The sequence below is a fragment of the Dendropsophus ebraccatus genome, chromosome 9 (genome assembly GCF_027789765.1).
Source record: "Dendropsophus ebraccatus isolate aDenEbr1 chromosome 9, aDenEbr1.pat, whole genome shotgun sequence".
Taxonomy (NCBI): domain Eukaryota; kingdom Metazoa; phylum Chordata; class Amphibia; order Anura; family Hylidae; genus Dendropsophus; species Dendropsophus ebraccatus.
Genome location: NC_091462.1, coordinates 118,824,589 through 118,840,019, shown reverse-complemented (window position 1 = coordinate 118,840,019; position 15,431 = coordinate 118,824,589). Strand labels below are relative to the sequence as shown.

Sequence of the window (15,431 nt, the reverse complement as noted above, 5' to 3'; positions counted from 1 at the left end):
ACCCATGTAGTTTATGTTGCTACCTGTACACTCTGCAATGTACAGTATGTGGGGTGCACATCCACCAGCCTCAAAATGAGAATTAGGAAACACATATCAGATGTGCGCAATGAGGTGGTGAATGTGTCATCCCTAACCAGACATTTCAGGGAAACCCATGCTGGAAAGGTACAGTCCCTAAAAGTTATGGGCATTGAGAAAATCTGTCCACCAAAAAGAGGAGGCTCTCCGAGACGTAAACTATTAAATAGAGAATCCTTCTGGATATTTAGACTAGGAACGAGAGTCCCAGAAGGTCTGAATTCTAGACATGATTTGATCCTGACATATTAAGGTCTATAAATATATTGTCTGGTGCTTTATATACTACATTTAATGTAAGCAACCTTCTAGCCATGCTTTCAATAACCTATATGATGTATGAGAAAAATTGGTTATATTCACTTCCACTTTGAACTTACTCCTTAAGGGTTAACCTGCTTTCCAAGCCTGTGAAGTTTTTAACATGTGTTATATGGTTCTTAATTGGGGGTTAGTCATGTGATGTACAGCACTACCCTTTATATAGCAATATGAGCTTGTATGTATCATGCTTCAGTTGTGAACAAGGCGCGAGAAGCGCTGAAACGCGTAAACTTTTATTACTGTCCTATGTGAAGATTGTCTAATAAAGTATGGAATTTTAATGGTATATGCCGACCTGGTGCTGGACTTTTTTTTCTCTGGAATACTGCTCCTATATACAGGAATATACTACTATAATACTACTCCTATATACAGGAATATACTACTATAATACTGCTCCTATATACAGGAATATAACTACTATAATACTGCCCCCTATATACAGGGATATAACTACTATAATACTGCTCCTATATACAGGAATATAACTACTATAATACTGCTCCTATATACAGGAATATAACTACTATAATACTGCTCCCTATATACAGGAATATAACTACTATAATACTGCTCCTATATACAGGAATATAACTACTATAATACTACTCCTATATACAGGAATATACTACTATAATACTGCTATATACAGGAATATAACTACTATAATACTGCCGCCTATATACAGGGATATAACTACTATAATACTGCTCCTATATACAGGAATATAACTACTATAATACTGCTCCTATATACAGGGATATAACTACTATAATACTGCCCCTATATACAGGGATATAACTACTATAATACTGCCCCTATATACAGGAATATAACTACTATAATACTGCTCCTATATACAGGAATATACTACTATAATACTGCTCCTATATACAGGAATATAACTACTATAATACTGCTCCTATATACAGGGATATAACTACTATAATACTGCTCCTATATACAGGGATATAACTACTATAATACTGCCCCCTATATACAGGAATATACTACTATAATACTGCTCCTATATACAGGAATATAACTACTATAATACTGCTCCTATATACAGGAATATAACTACTATAATACTGCTCCTATATACAGGAATATACTACTATAATACTGCTCCTATATACAGGGATATAACTACTATAATACTGCTCCTATATACAGGAATATACTACTATAATACTGCCCCTATATACAGGAATACAACAGCTATAATACTGCTCCTATATACAGGGATATACTACTATAATACTGCTCCTATATACAGGAATATAACTACTATAATACTGCTCCTATATACAGGGATATAACTACTATAATACTGCTCCTATATACAGGAATATAACTACTATAATACTGCTCCTATATACAGGAATATAACTACTATAATACTGCTCCTATATACAGGGATATACTACTATAATACTGCTCCTATATACAGGGATATAACTACTATAATACTGCTCCTATATACAGGAATATAACTACTATAATACTGCCCCCTATATACAAGAATATAACTACTATAATACTGCTCCTATATACAGGAATATAACTACTATAATACTGCTCCTATATACAGGGATATAACTACTATAATACTGCTCCTATATACAGGGATATAACTACTATAATACTGCTCCTATATACAGGGATATAACTACTATAATACTGCCCCTATATACAGGAATATAACAGCTATAATACTGCTCCTATATACAGGAATATAACTACTATAATACTGCTCCTATATACAGGAATATAACTACTATAATACTGCTCCTATATACAGGGATATAACTACTATAATACTGCTCCTATATACAGGGATATAACTACTATAATACTGCCCCCTATATACAGGAATATACTACTATAATACTGCTCCTATATACAGGAATATACTACTATAATACTGCCCCTATATACAGGAATATAACTACTATAATACTGCTCCTATATACAGGGATATAACTACTATAATACTGCCCCTATATACAGGAATATAACTACTATAATACTGCTCCTATATACAAGAATATAACTACTATAATACTGCTCCTATATACAGGGATATACTACTATAATACTGCCCCTATATACAGGGATATAACTGCTATATTATCTTTTTGTCTCAGACTGTGAGAAACAAGCTTTTTCTGTCTTAGGAAACTAAGATGGAACTATTTGACCTGTATTGTAAGTGTCTGGAGTAAACCCGTCCCTGATCATACCGCCCCCTCAGTGATGCCTGGTGGGGGCAGCATACTCGGGAAGGGGGGCGTCAGAGTGCAGGGAAAGCTCAATGGAGAATGATGGGAATAATGGTCAACCTAACAACAAGTGACAGGAGTGACTGGGGCTGAGGACCTTCTGGGTGCGCTGCTTTGGCGCTCACTAGTCCTGGTTGTGATTTTGTAGTAATTTCCGTCACCCCGCAGCTATTAGACATTTCTGGCGTTTTCCTGGTGATGTTATATGTCTTGGCGGATGGAGGAGGAAGAGTTGTCGATAGTAAACATTGGGAAAGGAAGAGGAATACAGCAGATGTTGTGACTTTCCTGCTCCTGTCATCTGCTGTAGATCCTGCTGAGGGCCACTCCCTGTGTATCCGGGCCCCTGCTGACTCCCCTCTCTCCAGCCAGGTTATCTCATTGAGCTCTGGCAGTTGTCACCTTCCCTGGTTATGGTCGTATGTAACACCCAGGAGAGCATGTGGTCTTAGACTTTAAGGTCACTCGTGGTTATGGTCCTTACTTTGGTCACACATGGCTGGAATGGCCACCAGGACCTAGAAGTTCTCCCCAGAGCCAAGTTGTCAGTGAAGGGCTGCAGTAGTGCGGTGGTATAAATCCCTTACGACTCACTTTAATACTGTGACTAGTTGGTGAATCATGGGGCGCCCAGGATGATACCAGACACAGGGAGACGAGGAGGTGGCATAGAAAGGGTTACTGGTGTAGAGCGATACTGCAGCTTAGAGTGTCGCTAGTCCTTGAGTGTTGCTGGTGTTACTACCGTGAGGTGGCGGGTGTATACACTTCTTTAGCTTGCAGGGATTTGCTCCTAGAAAGCAAAACAAATTTCCTCACGGGCAGAAACAGGTTCCTGCTCTTGTAGGTTACGTGGCAGCTACTGGTCTCCAGGCCTGGCCAGAAGCCTCCATATGGGACAAAGAATACTGACTATCGAGCCCTTCTACATCAGTATCATTGTGTGACTATGATGGATGTAAACATTACCTTGATTTTTTACACAGGAGGATTGTGTGGACTGATACACTGTGACAAACCATCAGATGTCAGAACTGTCTGGAGCATGATGAACAACCATGTGTATGGGGAAGCCGGGAGACGTAACTGTTGGCAGAATGATTGTATGGTTGGAAGTAATTGACAATTAGTGATGAGTGAACCTGCAGAAAGGTTGGGGTCCGTCCAATCCCAAACGTTGTGCATTGGACCCCTGGCACCTGGAGTCCTGGAAAACATGAATACAGCCATAGGCCATAGGCTCTATCCATGTTTACCCAAACTCCTTAAGGCGGCATCAAACGCTAGGAGTCAAATGTGCGTTCAGGTTTAGATTTTCTCAATCAATGGGCAGGTCCACTCATCAATATGGAAAACATATTGGCTGAGCCCCTCCTCCCCCTCGGCAGCAGATTCTGGGGAGCAGGTTCAGCATGGGAGCAGACCTGCTGACTGCAGATGACAACATGGAATCTACAGATGTGTTCATCCTCACCTTTTCCTAAGATAAGTTAAGGAAATAAATTTTTCATGACCCCACAATCTCCTGACATGGTTTGGGAGGAGAAGAGTCACAAGAGGAGTCACGAGGTCTCATTCAGATAACAACCTCTGCGTCTCCTCTCATAGGCTCACACGGTGAGCTGTGATACAGCTTATAGATGAGGATGGACACATCTGTACTTTGATCACTTCTCATAAATTCTAATAATTGGCTCTTCCATCATATCCCTTAAAAGTTCAGCCCTGACAAATAGAGAAAGTCTAAACCAATGGAGGTTACTTGATGTGACTCCGGGTGATTCTCGCCATTACTGTGACCTTCATCATAGAGCTGTATGTTCAAGATGATGTTAATCAAGGATGTAATAAGTATCCATGGAACCCTGTAAGAAAACATAACACAGATTCCCTCCACCCACCACATCCATCAGGTCCACCATGTCCACCGCGTCCACCATGAGCCCAGAACATGCCACATTTTATCATGTTGTTTCGTACCACAGTTCACATCTCATTGTAGTTAATGATTTCCATATTTGCTCTCTGTATAACAATTAGGAGAATGATCCTGAGGTTTGGTCCCTGGAGGGTCCCTGTTTCACCTACTAAGGGTGAGAAGTAATGGGCCCCCTGGGCGGCTTCTCTTCAGGTTATTACGGCTTTATATTTGAGGTTGCGCACAGCCATCTGTCTTCTCTCTGCGGTAGATCCTCCATGTCTGATAACTGTTCGCTCCAGATAATAACCCCCCTATCCTGTAATGGTAGCACCTGATTCTACAAACCGTCACACATCACTCAGGTCAGTACCACAGGGTTAACACACAGGAACAGATCAGAAACAAAAATCTTCCCACGGTAGTGTTTTCTTTTTCTCCTTGTTTTGGATCAAATAACGACTCAAATACTATGTGAACCCTCCTAACAACTGGAAACCGTAGCCAGCCAAGTGACCAACGCCTCAGACTGTGAAGCACCATGACTGCAGCCACTGAAGGGCTGTCCCCGACGATATGCGGCTGTCTGTAAGACCTGTCCATCATTTAATGGCCTGTCCATGACTTATCAACCCATTCATTACCAATCTGCCTATCCGTCACTCACCTGCCTGTTTATCCCTTACCGGCCTGACCATCACTTACCAGCCTGACCATCACTGACCGACTTGTCCATCACTTACCGGCCTGACCATCACATACCGGCCTGTCCATCACTTACCGGCCTGACCATCACTTACCAGCCTGACCATCACTGACTAGCCTGACCATCACTGACCGACTTTTCCATCATTTACCAACTCGTCCATCACTGACTGGCTCGTCCATCAATTACCAGCTTGTCCATCACTGCCTGGTTCGTCCATCACTTATCAGCCATCCATCACTGCCTGGCCTGTCCATCACTTACTTGCTCTCCCACTCTGATTTGGCTTCAAAAATTAGTCAGATAAATCTCTCTGTGTAAACGCACCATTAGTGAACCCTTTAGACAAACACAATGTAAGTAGACCATTGTGTCATCCACACCTATTATTGAGCACACTGAGTAAACATCCACAGTAAGAATGGTCAGTATGAACAGTCTTGGATAGAAAAGTGGTGGACACAACCAAGACTAAAGACCCCCCCTCCCCCCACTCTTATACTAAACAGTGGCCAAAGTACCTTTCTTGTACATGTATAATAAATATGGCAGGATTCATATACTCGCTGTGCACATCTTAGCATTTGCCACCAGCGCCACCTCTGTCCTCAAGTTGTGTTTGGTATTACAACTCTGCTCCTTTCACTATAACAGAACTCAGCTGCAATACCACACCCAAAGTGAGGACAAGAGTGCAGCTGTTTCTGGATGAGAGTAGCCATGTTTTTTTTTGTAATCCTGGATAACCCCTGTGGTGATACTAGGCACTAAGCAGGGGGTACACAGGTTAGCACATTAGTAAGCTGTAGAGAGGGGGGGCGCCGTTCTTGTGGCAGTCCCTGCTATACAGTGATGTGTTGTGCATCGATGGTTACTATATGGCTCATGAAGGTAAGTGGTGATGCATTACATGTCTAGTGTTCAGTTTTGTGGTGTACAGTGCTAAGTAGATAGTGTTGGGATGGTTAGAGTGTGGGTGTCCAGTCTTGGGTGACTAGTGTGGAGCTTTCCTACTTTGGGGTGGCTAGGTGTCCATTGCTGGAGCTTTCCTACTTTGGGGTATCTAGGTGTCCAGTGCTGGGTGATAATATGAAGGTATCCAGCTTTAGGTGACTAGTGTTATGGTGTCCAGTTTGGGTTGGCTGATGTTACGTGTCCAGTTTTCTGTTGTTCAGTGTTGACCTGCAGTTTTGTAGCATGCAGTGTTGAGGTGTACAGTTTTGTGGCATTCAGTGTTGGGGTGTCCAGGGTTGGGTTTTCCTATGCTAGGTTGTCTAGTTATGTATGTCCAGTGTTGGGTCGTCCAGTGTTGGGTCGTCCAGTGTTGGGTCATCCAGTGTTGGGTTTTCCAGTTTTGTATGTCCATTGCTGGGTTGTCCAGTGTTGGGTCATGCAGTTTTGTGGTGTCAAGTGTTGGATTGTCCATTGGTGAGGTGTCCAGTTTTTTTTAATTCAGTGTTGGATTGTCCATTGGTGAGGTGTCCAGTTTTTTTAATTCAGTGTTGGATTGTCCATTGGTGAGGTGTCCAGATTTGTGGCATTCAGTGTTTGGTCATCTAGTGTTGTGTTGTCCAGTTTTTCATGTTCAGTGTTGGGTTGTCCAGTTTTGTATGTCCATTGCTGTGTTGTCCAGTGTTGGGTCATGCAGTTTTGTGGTGTCCAGTGTTGAGGTATCTGATCTTGATGTTTCCAGCTTTTACATTCTACTGTATGAGTGGACTATGGTGTGTCCATGTATTTATACACCTTTTTAACTATGTTGTGTGGGTTGTTCCTGCAGCCTCCAGATCTGAGTTTTCCAAGATGAAATTACTAAATCAAACAAAAGTGTCAGCGTTTGTGTTTGTTGGGTTGTCGGATCTGCCTGATGTCCAGCTACTCCTTTTCCTGCTGTTTCTCTTCATCTACCTGACAACTGTGACTGGAAATCTCCTGATTGTCCTGTTGACCTTCATTGATCAAAGCCTTCACACTCCCATGTACCTGTTCCTGAGTAATCTTGCTGGGTTAGATGTCTTCTATTCTTCTGTCACTGCACCCAGGATGCTCTCTGATTTCCTCTCTACTTCCAGAACCATTGCTGTCCCTGCCTGCATCACCCAGTTCTTCTTTTTCTTTTCCTTCATATGTATTGAGTTGTATTTGTTGGCAGTGATGTCCTACGACAGGTATATAGCCATCTGCTATCCACTGCATTATGTCCAAATATTCCATCCCAAGGTCTGTGCCCTGATGGTCTCGGCTGCCTGGGCTGTCGGGTTCCTCACATCACTAATACACACCTTGTGCATCAAGTTGCTGGATTTCTGTGGCCCCAACATCATCAATAGTTTCTTCTGTGATCTCCCCCAGTTATTTCTCCTCTCGTGTACCGATACGGTCATCAATGTCTTGGTGATGTTTCTGGTAGGTATAATCATGGGATCTGGAGCCTTCAGCATGACCTTGGTCCCATACATACGGATATTTCGCACCATAATGGGAATTCACTCCCGGAATGGGAAGCTGAAAGCCTTTTCCACGTGTACATCCCATCTAACTGTGGTCTGCATCTTCTATGGGACTCTTATCTCTACTTATCTACGGCCAAGTCCAACCGCCATTTCCTCTAAAGACCGTCTGGTGTCTGTCATGTACACGGTGGTGACTCCATTGATTAACCCCTTGATTTACAGTCTCAGAAACAAAGACCTCAAGGCTGCACTTAGGAGAGCACTCCATGGTACTGGCAGAGAATAAATGGTCATCATCCGTAGACAGCCTGTAGAGTAGTCAATCACAAGCATAAAAGGAAAAAATATTTGGGAAGGTTTACTAAAGGTAATGGACCACAACTCTATAACTGGTTTTTGAAGCACTAAATAGTGTGAGATGAGTATGGTGCATGCCCTGCTTGATGTGGACATTAGTATTTGGAGGGGAAAAAGTGAGACAGATGAGTCTTAACGGGAGAAGAGGAGCCTTGGAGAGACAGAGGAGTCTGGAGTGGATAGACCAATCTGGTGGAGCACAGAGAGGTCTAGGAGGGACAGTGGATTGCAATGGGGAGTGTCTGTAGGAGGGCAAAGCATAAGGGATAAATAATACTTTTATTTGTATCCATATCACTTTACATAGTTTGTGAATTGTTCCCAATAGGGCTCAAAAATCTAAATTCACCTATCTGTATGTTTTGGGAGGAAACTAGAGTACCCAAAGGAAACCCACAAACATAAGAGGTATTTGAACCCAGGACCCCCGGCACTGCAAGGCTACAGTGCTAACCACTGAGCCACCATGCTGCCTAAATGGGGTCAGAGGAGTATGAATGGGTCAGAGGAGCATGGATGGGTCAGAGGAGCATGGATGGGGCAGAGGAGCATGGATGGAGCAGAGGAGCATGGATGGGGCAGAGGAGCATGGATGGGGCAGAGGAGCATGGATGGAGCAGAGGAGTATGGCTGGGTCAGAGAAGTATGGATGGAGCAGAGCTCCATATGCAGCAGTGGGTTACCATGTCATGGCGGATAGGCTATATACACAGTGGGTTACCATGCCATGGCGGGTGGGCTATATACAGCAATGGGTTACCATGTCATGGCGGGTCGGCTATATGCAGCAGTAGTTCACCATGTCATGGTGGGTAGGCTATATGCAGCAGTGGGTTACCATGTCATGGCGGGTGGCCTACATACAGCAGTGGGTTACCATGTCATGGCGGGTGGGCTATATGCAGCAGTGGCTTACCATGTCATGGCGGGTCGGCTATATGCAGCAGTAGTTCACCATGTCATGGCGGGTAGGCTATATGCAGCAGTGGGTTACCATGTCATGGCGGGTGGGCTATATGCAGCAGTGGGTTACCATGTCATGGCGGGTAGGCTATATGCAGCAGTGGGTTACCATGTCATGGCGGGTAGGCTATATGCAGCAGTGGGTTACCATGTCATGGTGGGTGGCCTACATACAGCAGTGGGTTACCAGGTCATGGCGGCTGGGCTATATACAGCAGTGGGTCACCAGGTGATGGCGGGAAGGCTATATACTGTACAGCGGTGGGTCACCATGTCATGACGGGTAGGCTATATGCAGCAGTGATGCTGTCTTTTCCCCTAGCACAGAGCTGCCGGATTTATCCATGCGTATGAGGTTGTCGCGCAGCTCCCTAGTCTCCTGCAAGGATTTATGGTTCATGATCTTTAGGTGCGGTCAGGTGACTGGGAACATTCCGAATTCAATACTGATCTCGAGGGTTTTGCTGCCCCCTGGTGTTCTGATAACAGACTGCAGATTATAGTCACCAGTTATAGCACAATGATAATTATAATGATTAACTCTCTGAGCCGAAAAGTCAGTGGAAGGTGATGGGTCTGTGTTCTCTGTCAGTCTGATGACATATCATATAACATTTATAGGAGGGGGCCAGCACCGTGAGTAGGGGGAAAGAAATAACTTTTTTTAGTCTCCCACCTCCCGTTCAGACTTGCCAGTAAATCTGGTGTCTTTTCAATGGGGGAAGGGGGGGGGGGGGAGTATGGCGGTATTGGGTCACTGGTGCTGGCTAAGCAGCCAGTGACTGTGACTGACGGGGACAGGGGCGTAGCAAGCACCTAGAAGGCGGTCCATGTTGGGGGCGGTCTGGGGGGCGGGGAAATAGGCTAACAAAAGTAACTGGCAGAACACCACACCAGCGTGACAGGCAGAGGTAAAACAGCTATCCCACCCACCCTCCCTAATGTTTTTCTGTGGAAGAAGTTTATTTGTTTGTATGTGTTTATTTACTGTTAATACTGTTGTCACAGCTTGGCGCTGGGGGGACCTTGCGGAGGAGGAAGGAGAAGCATCGGCGAGGCACCCGGCAGAACAACTAAGACATGCCCACCGCTGGAGCCGTGGCCTGGCATTCCGGTGTCCTCGCCAGGAAGGCCACAGCGCAAGGTCCTATCCTCACATTACACAAATATATGTTTTAACTTTAAAATAGTTTTAAGAAAATTAAAAAAAAGCTGTGGCCTACCCCCCACGCATTTAAAAGAACAAACAGTTGTCAGTGAGTAATTAAGTAGCATAAGTTGGGATTACTCCATTTCAGGGGGCAAGATAGCCAAGGTGCAATGGGATGCCGGCAGTCTGGTCAGGTCTGGTGTGGCGGTGGTAAATGTGACTCCTGAAGCTATCACCTACCAATCTACCAATCCTGTGGTGAAATCTGTTTATGTTTTAAGCAGTTAAAAACCATGAAAAACGCGTTTCAGACAATGTTTCTCCATGTAGAGAAATGTATGTAGCCGAAACCAGGCTCCCATCTCTCCATGCTGGTAAATGGTACGTGAAGATGGGGCATCTTCAAGTTTAGTGCCGGGGGCAGCGGCAACTATTTTTACGACCCTGATCATGGTGACAGATAACAGATCAGATTCTAAGGGGCACACTGCCCCCCACAACCAAAGAAAACTGAGGAACACGCCACCATATGAGAACCAAGAACACAAAAAGGCCGTGTGGCCAACAACAAAAGGGGCCCTATGTGTTACAAGAGCAATAGAGGTGACAGAAGGCCCCTGGAGGGGCCAGTACAGAACTTTTCCCATATAATATATGCTTATATAGTGTATGCCCATATGGTACTTTGTCCATATACTGTATGCCCATATAGTGTATGTCCATTTAATGTTTGCACATATAGTGTATTCCCATACAGTGATTAGATGTGGTTGTATTTGAAGTGCTTGGGCCCCTAAAATCTGTGTAGTAACCCCATCTACCATGTATCATGTAGAGTAGATTGACAAGGATGGACAAGATAACTAGAACTCCCCACACTTTACATTGTAAAGTTGAACTCATCCTGACACGCTCATTATGCCCACTTTTTCTTTGGGGTCAGCATTTTGAGATACAGAGAAGAGGGGAGGCAGGAAGAGGGGGCATTATCAGTGATGGGTGTGTCAGGATGAGGGGGCATTACTGGTGATGGGTGTGTCAGGAAGAGGGGGCATTATCAGTGATGGGTGTGTCAGGATGAGGGGGCATTATCAGTGATGGGTGTGTAAGGAAGAGGGGGCATTACTGGTGATTGGTGTGTCAGGAAGAGGGAGCATTATCAGTGATGGGTGTGTCAGGAAGAGGGGGCATTACCTGTGATGGGTGTGTCAGGGGATGGGGTATTACCTGTGATGGATGTGTCAGGAAGAGGAGGCATTACCAGTGATGGATGAGTAAGGAAGAGGATGCATTACCTGTGATGGGTGAGTAAGGAAGAGGAGGCATTACCTGTGATGGATGAGTAAGGAAGAGGAGGCATTACCTGTGATGGATGTGTCAGGAAGAGGAGGCATTACCAGTGATGGGTGTGTCAGGAAGAGGAGGCATCACCAGTGATGGATGAGTAAGAAAGAGGAGGCATTACCTGTGATGGATGTGTCAGGAAGAGGAGGCATTACCTGTGATGGATATGTCAGGAAGAGGAGGCATTACCAGTGATGGGTGTGTCAGGAAGAGGAGGCATTACCAGTGATGGATGAGTAAGAAAGAGGAGGCATTACCTGTGATGGGTGTGTCAGGAAGAGGAGGCATGACCGGTGATGGGTGTGTCAGGAAGAGGAGGCATTACCTGTGATGGGTGTGTCAGGAAGAGGAGGCATGACCTGTGATGGGTGTGTCAGGATGATGAGACATTACCTGTGATGGGTGTGTCAGGAAGAGGGGGCATTATCAGTGATGGGTGTGTCAGGAAGAGGGGGCATTATCAGTGATGGGTGTGTCAGGAAGAGGGGGCATTATCAGTGATGGGTGTGTCAGGATGAGGGGGCATTACTGGTGATGGGTGTGTCAGGAAGAGGGGGCATTATCAGTGATGGGTGTGTCAGGATGAGGGGGCATTATCAGTGATGGGTGTGTAAGGAAGAGGGGGCATTACTGGTGATTGGTGTGCCAGGAAGAGGGAGCATTATCAGTGATGGGTGTGTCAGGAAGAGGGGGCATTACCTGTAATCGGTGTGTCAGCAAAAGAGGGCATTATCAGTGATGGGTGTGTCAGGAAGAGGGGGTATTATCAGTGATGGGTGTGTCAGGAAGAGGGGGTATTATCAGTGATGGGTGTGTAAGGAATAGGGGGCATTACCTGTGATGGGTGTGTCAGGAAGAGGAGGCATTACCTGTGATGGGTGTGTCAGGAAGAGGAGGCATTACCAGTGATGGATGTGTCAGGAAGAGGAGACATTACCAGTGATGGATGAGTAAGGAAGAGGAGGCATTACCTGTGATGGGTGTGTCAGGGGATGGGGTATTACCTGTGATGAATGTGTCAGGAAGAGGAGGCATTACCAGTGATGGATGAGTAAGGAAGAGGAGGCATTACCTGTGATGGATGTGTCAGGAAGAGGAGGCATTACCAGTGATGGATGAGTAAGAAAGAGGAGGCATTACCTGTGATGGGTGTGTCAGGAAGAGTTGGCATGACCTGTGATGGATGTGTCAGGAAGAGGAGGCATTACCTGTGATGGATGTGTCAGGAAGAGGAGGCATGACCTGTGATGGATGTGTCAGGAAGAGGAGCCATTACCTGTGATGGGTGTGTCAGGAAGAGGAGGCATTACCAGTGATGGATGAGTAAGAAAGAGGAGGCATTACCTGTGATGGGTGTGTCAGGAAGAGGAGGCATTACCTGTGATGGATGTGTCAGGAAGAGGAGGCATTACCAGTGATGGATGTGTCAGGAAGAGGAGGCATTACCTGTGATGGATGTGTCAGGAAGAGGAGGCATTACCTGTGATGGATGTGTCAGGAAGAGGAGGCATTACCTGTGATGGATGTGTCAGGAAGAGGAGGCATTACCAGTGATGAGTGTGTCAGGAAGCGGAGGCATTACTGGTGATTGGTGTGTCAGGAAGAGGAGGCATTACCTGTGATGGGTGTGTCAGGAAGAGGAGGCATTATCAGTGATGGGTGTGTCAGGAAGAGGGGGCATTACTGGTGATTGGTGTGTCAGGAAGAGGGAGCATTATCAGTGATGGATTAGTAAGGAAGAGGAGGCATTGCCTGTCATGGGTGTGTCAGGAAGAGGAGGCATTACCTGTGATGGGTGTGTCAGGAAGAGGAGGCATTACTGGTGATTGGTGTGTCAGGAAGAGGAGGCATTACCTGTGATGGGTGTGTCAGGAAGAGGAGGCATTATCAGTGATGGGTGTGTCAGGAAGAGGGGGCATTACTGGTGATTGGTGTGTCAGGAAGAGGGAGCATTATCAGTGATGGATTAGTAAGGAAGAGGAGGCATTGCCTGTCATGGGTGTGTCAGGAAGAGGAGGCATTACCTGTGATGGGTGTGTCAGGAAGAGGAGGCATTACTGGTGATTGGTGTGTCAGGAAGAGGAGGCATTACCTGTGATGGGTGTGTCAGGAAGAGGAGGCATTACCAGTGATGGATGAGTAAGGAAGAGGAGGCATTACCTGTCATGGGTGTGTCAGGAAGAGGAGGCATGACCGGTGATGGGAGGTGTTTCAGCAAGAATGATCATTACTGGTGGTGGCAGGCCTGTCAGGAAGTGGGTGCAATAGCTGTGATGGCATGTGTGTCAGGAAGAGGGGGCACTACTGGTGATAGCGGATGTGTCAGGAAGTAATGGCATTACTGGTAATGGTGGGCCTGTCAGGGAGAGGGAGTACTACCATACATGATGGGAGTGTCAGAAGAAGGGGAATTACCGGTGGTGGCAAATATGTCTGAAGAAGGGGCATTACTGGTGATTGTGCATGTGCCAGGAGAAGGGTCACTGCCAGTAATGGTGGGTGTGTCAAACGAAGGGGTATTCCTGGTGCCGGCAGTTGTGCTGGGAAATGGCGGTATTACCGGTGATGGAAGAGGTCAACTTAATGATAGAAGAGGTCAACTTAATGATGTAAAAAAAGGGTGTTCTAGTTGTAGTGCCCGACCCCTCTATATTATCAGCAATCCCATAGTGACATTTTGGACTCTTCAGGTTCCAGGCCCAGTATTACTCTTTCCTCTGGAACTCTTATAGTTATGTTTTCACATCTTTTCTTTACGGACAACATGAACATGAACCCTATTTACGCTTTAATCATTAATGATCATTGATCGACCCTGTGTCTGACGGTTTCCTGTATTCTGTCCAAGAAAGTCTGTACCGGCCAAAATGTTGTCATGAATATTCCATGATTGATTTCCAGGTGCTCGGAGGAGCGGACTTGCCCTTTAATTCAATGTCTCTCTCACAGTACAGGTTTGACCTCTTCCCACACGAGTCTCGTAGAAGGATTTCCAGGGATCTATCTTTATGACTATATTCCCATATTCAGCCATTTATGGTTCAGCAGATGTTTGCATAGAGCACAGTCCAATATAACAGGAAACGTTAACCTCTCCAGGATGTGATCTCTATGTTGCCACACCTTAAACCATTTCTTCACTGTCTTCCTGCCATGGCCTGGATGGGTGTGGTAAGATCAAAGATCACAGGTCCGGAGTCTGTCAGCAGATGCATAGAAGCCTGGAAGTGCAGGTAAAAATAGGGAATATGGAGGGTCTGGGGTGCCAGAGGGTTCAATAAGGAACCTTATAGGAGCTATGGACCCTGGGAGTTAATCAAACACAGATAGCAGGAGCTAAGGTCCCTGGGGTTCAATCAGACAATGGTTGCAGGGGCTGAGGTCCCTGGGGTTCAATCAAATACCGATGGCAGGGGCTGGGGTTACTGGGGTTCGATCAGACACTGATGGTAGGGGCTGGGGTCCCTTGGGTTTAACTCTTATTGCAGGGGCTGAGGTCCCTAGGGTTCTATCAGACACTGATGGCAGGGGCTGGGGTCCCTGGAGTTTAATCAGACACTGATGGCAGGGGCTGGGGTCCCCAGGATTCAATCAGACACTGATGGCAGGGGCTGGGGTCCCCAGGGTTCAATCAGACACTGATAGCTGGGGCTAGGGTCGCCTGGGTTCAATCAGACACTGATAGCAGGGGCTGGGGTCGCCTGGGTTCAATCAGACACTGATGGCAGGGGCTGGGGTCGCCTGGGTTCAATCAGACACTGATGGCAGGGGCTGGGGTCGCCTGGGTTCAATCAGACACTGATGGCAGGGGCTGGGGTCCTCAGGGGTTAATCAGACACTGATGGCAGGG

General features: G+C 45.8%; 2 protein-coding genes across 5 annotated transcripts in view; both read left to right on the top strand.

Moving 5' to 3' along the window:
* Positions 1-15,431, top strand: part of LOC138801669 (mas-related G-protein coupled receptor member H-like) — a 566,124-nt gene that overhangs the window by 41,231 nt on the left and 509,462 nt on the right. The window contains exon 3 of one of the 4 annotated variants that reach the window (XM_069984722.1): positions 10,096-10,231. The exons of 2 other annotated variants lie outside the window; for them this stretch is intronic. The gene's annotated coding sequence lies outside the window, so the exon portion shown is untranslated. Of the gene's footprint in view, positions 1-10,095; positions 10,232-14,726; positions 14,815-15,431 lie in introns of those variants that run through there. One more of the 4 variants, XM_069984723.1, reaches the window with a different exon arrangement.
* On the top strand, positions 7,118-8,053 carry LOC138801919 (olfactory receptor 3A1-like). The gene has a single exon (XM_069985016.1). It carries the CDS (start codon positions 7,118-7,120, stop codon positions 8,051-8,053), a length of 936 nt encoding a protein of 311 aa, XP_069841117.1.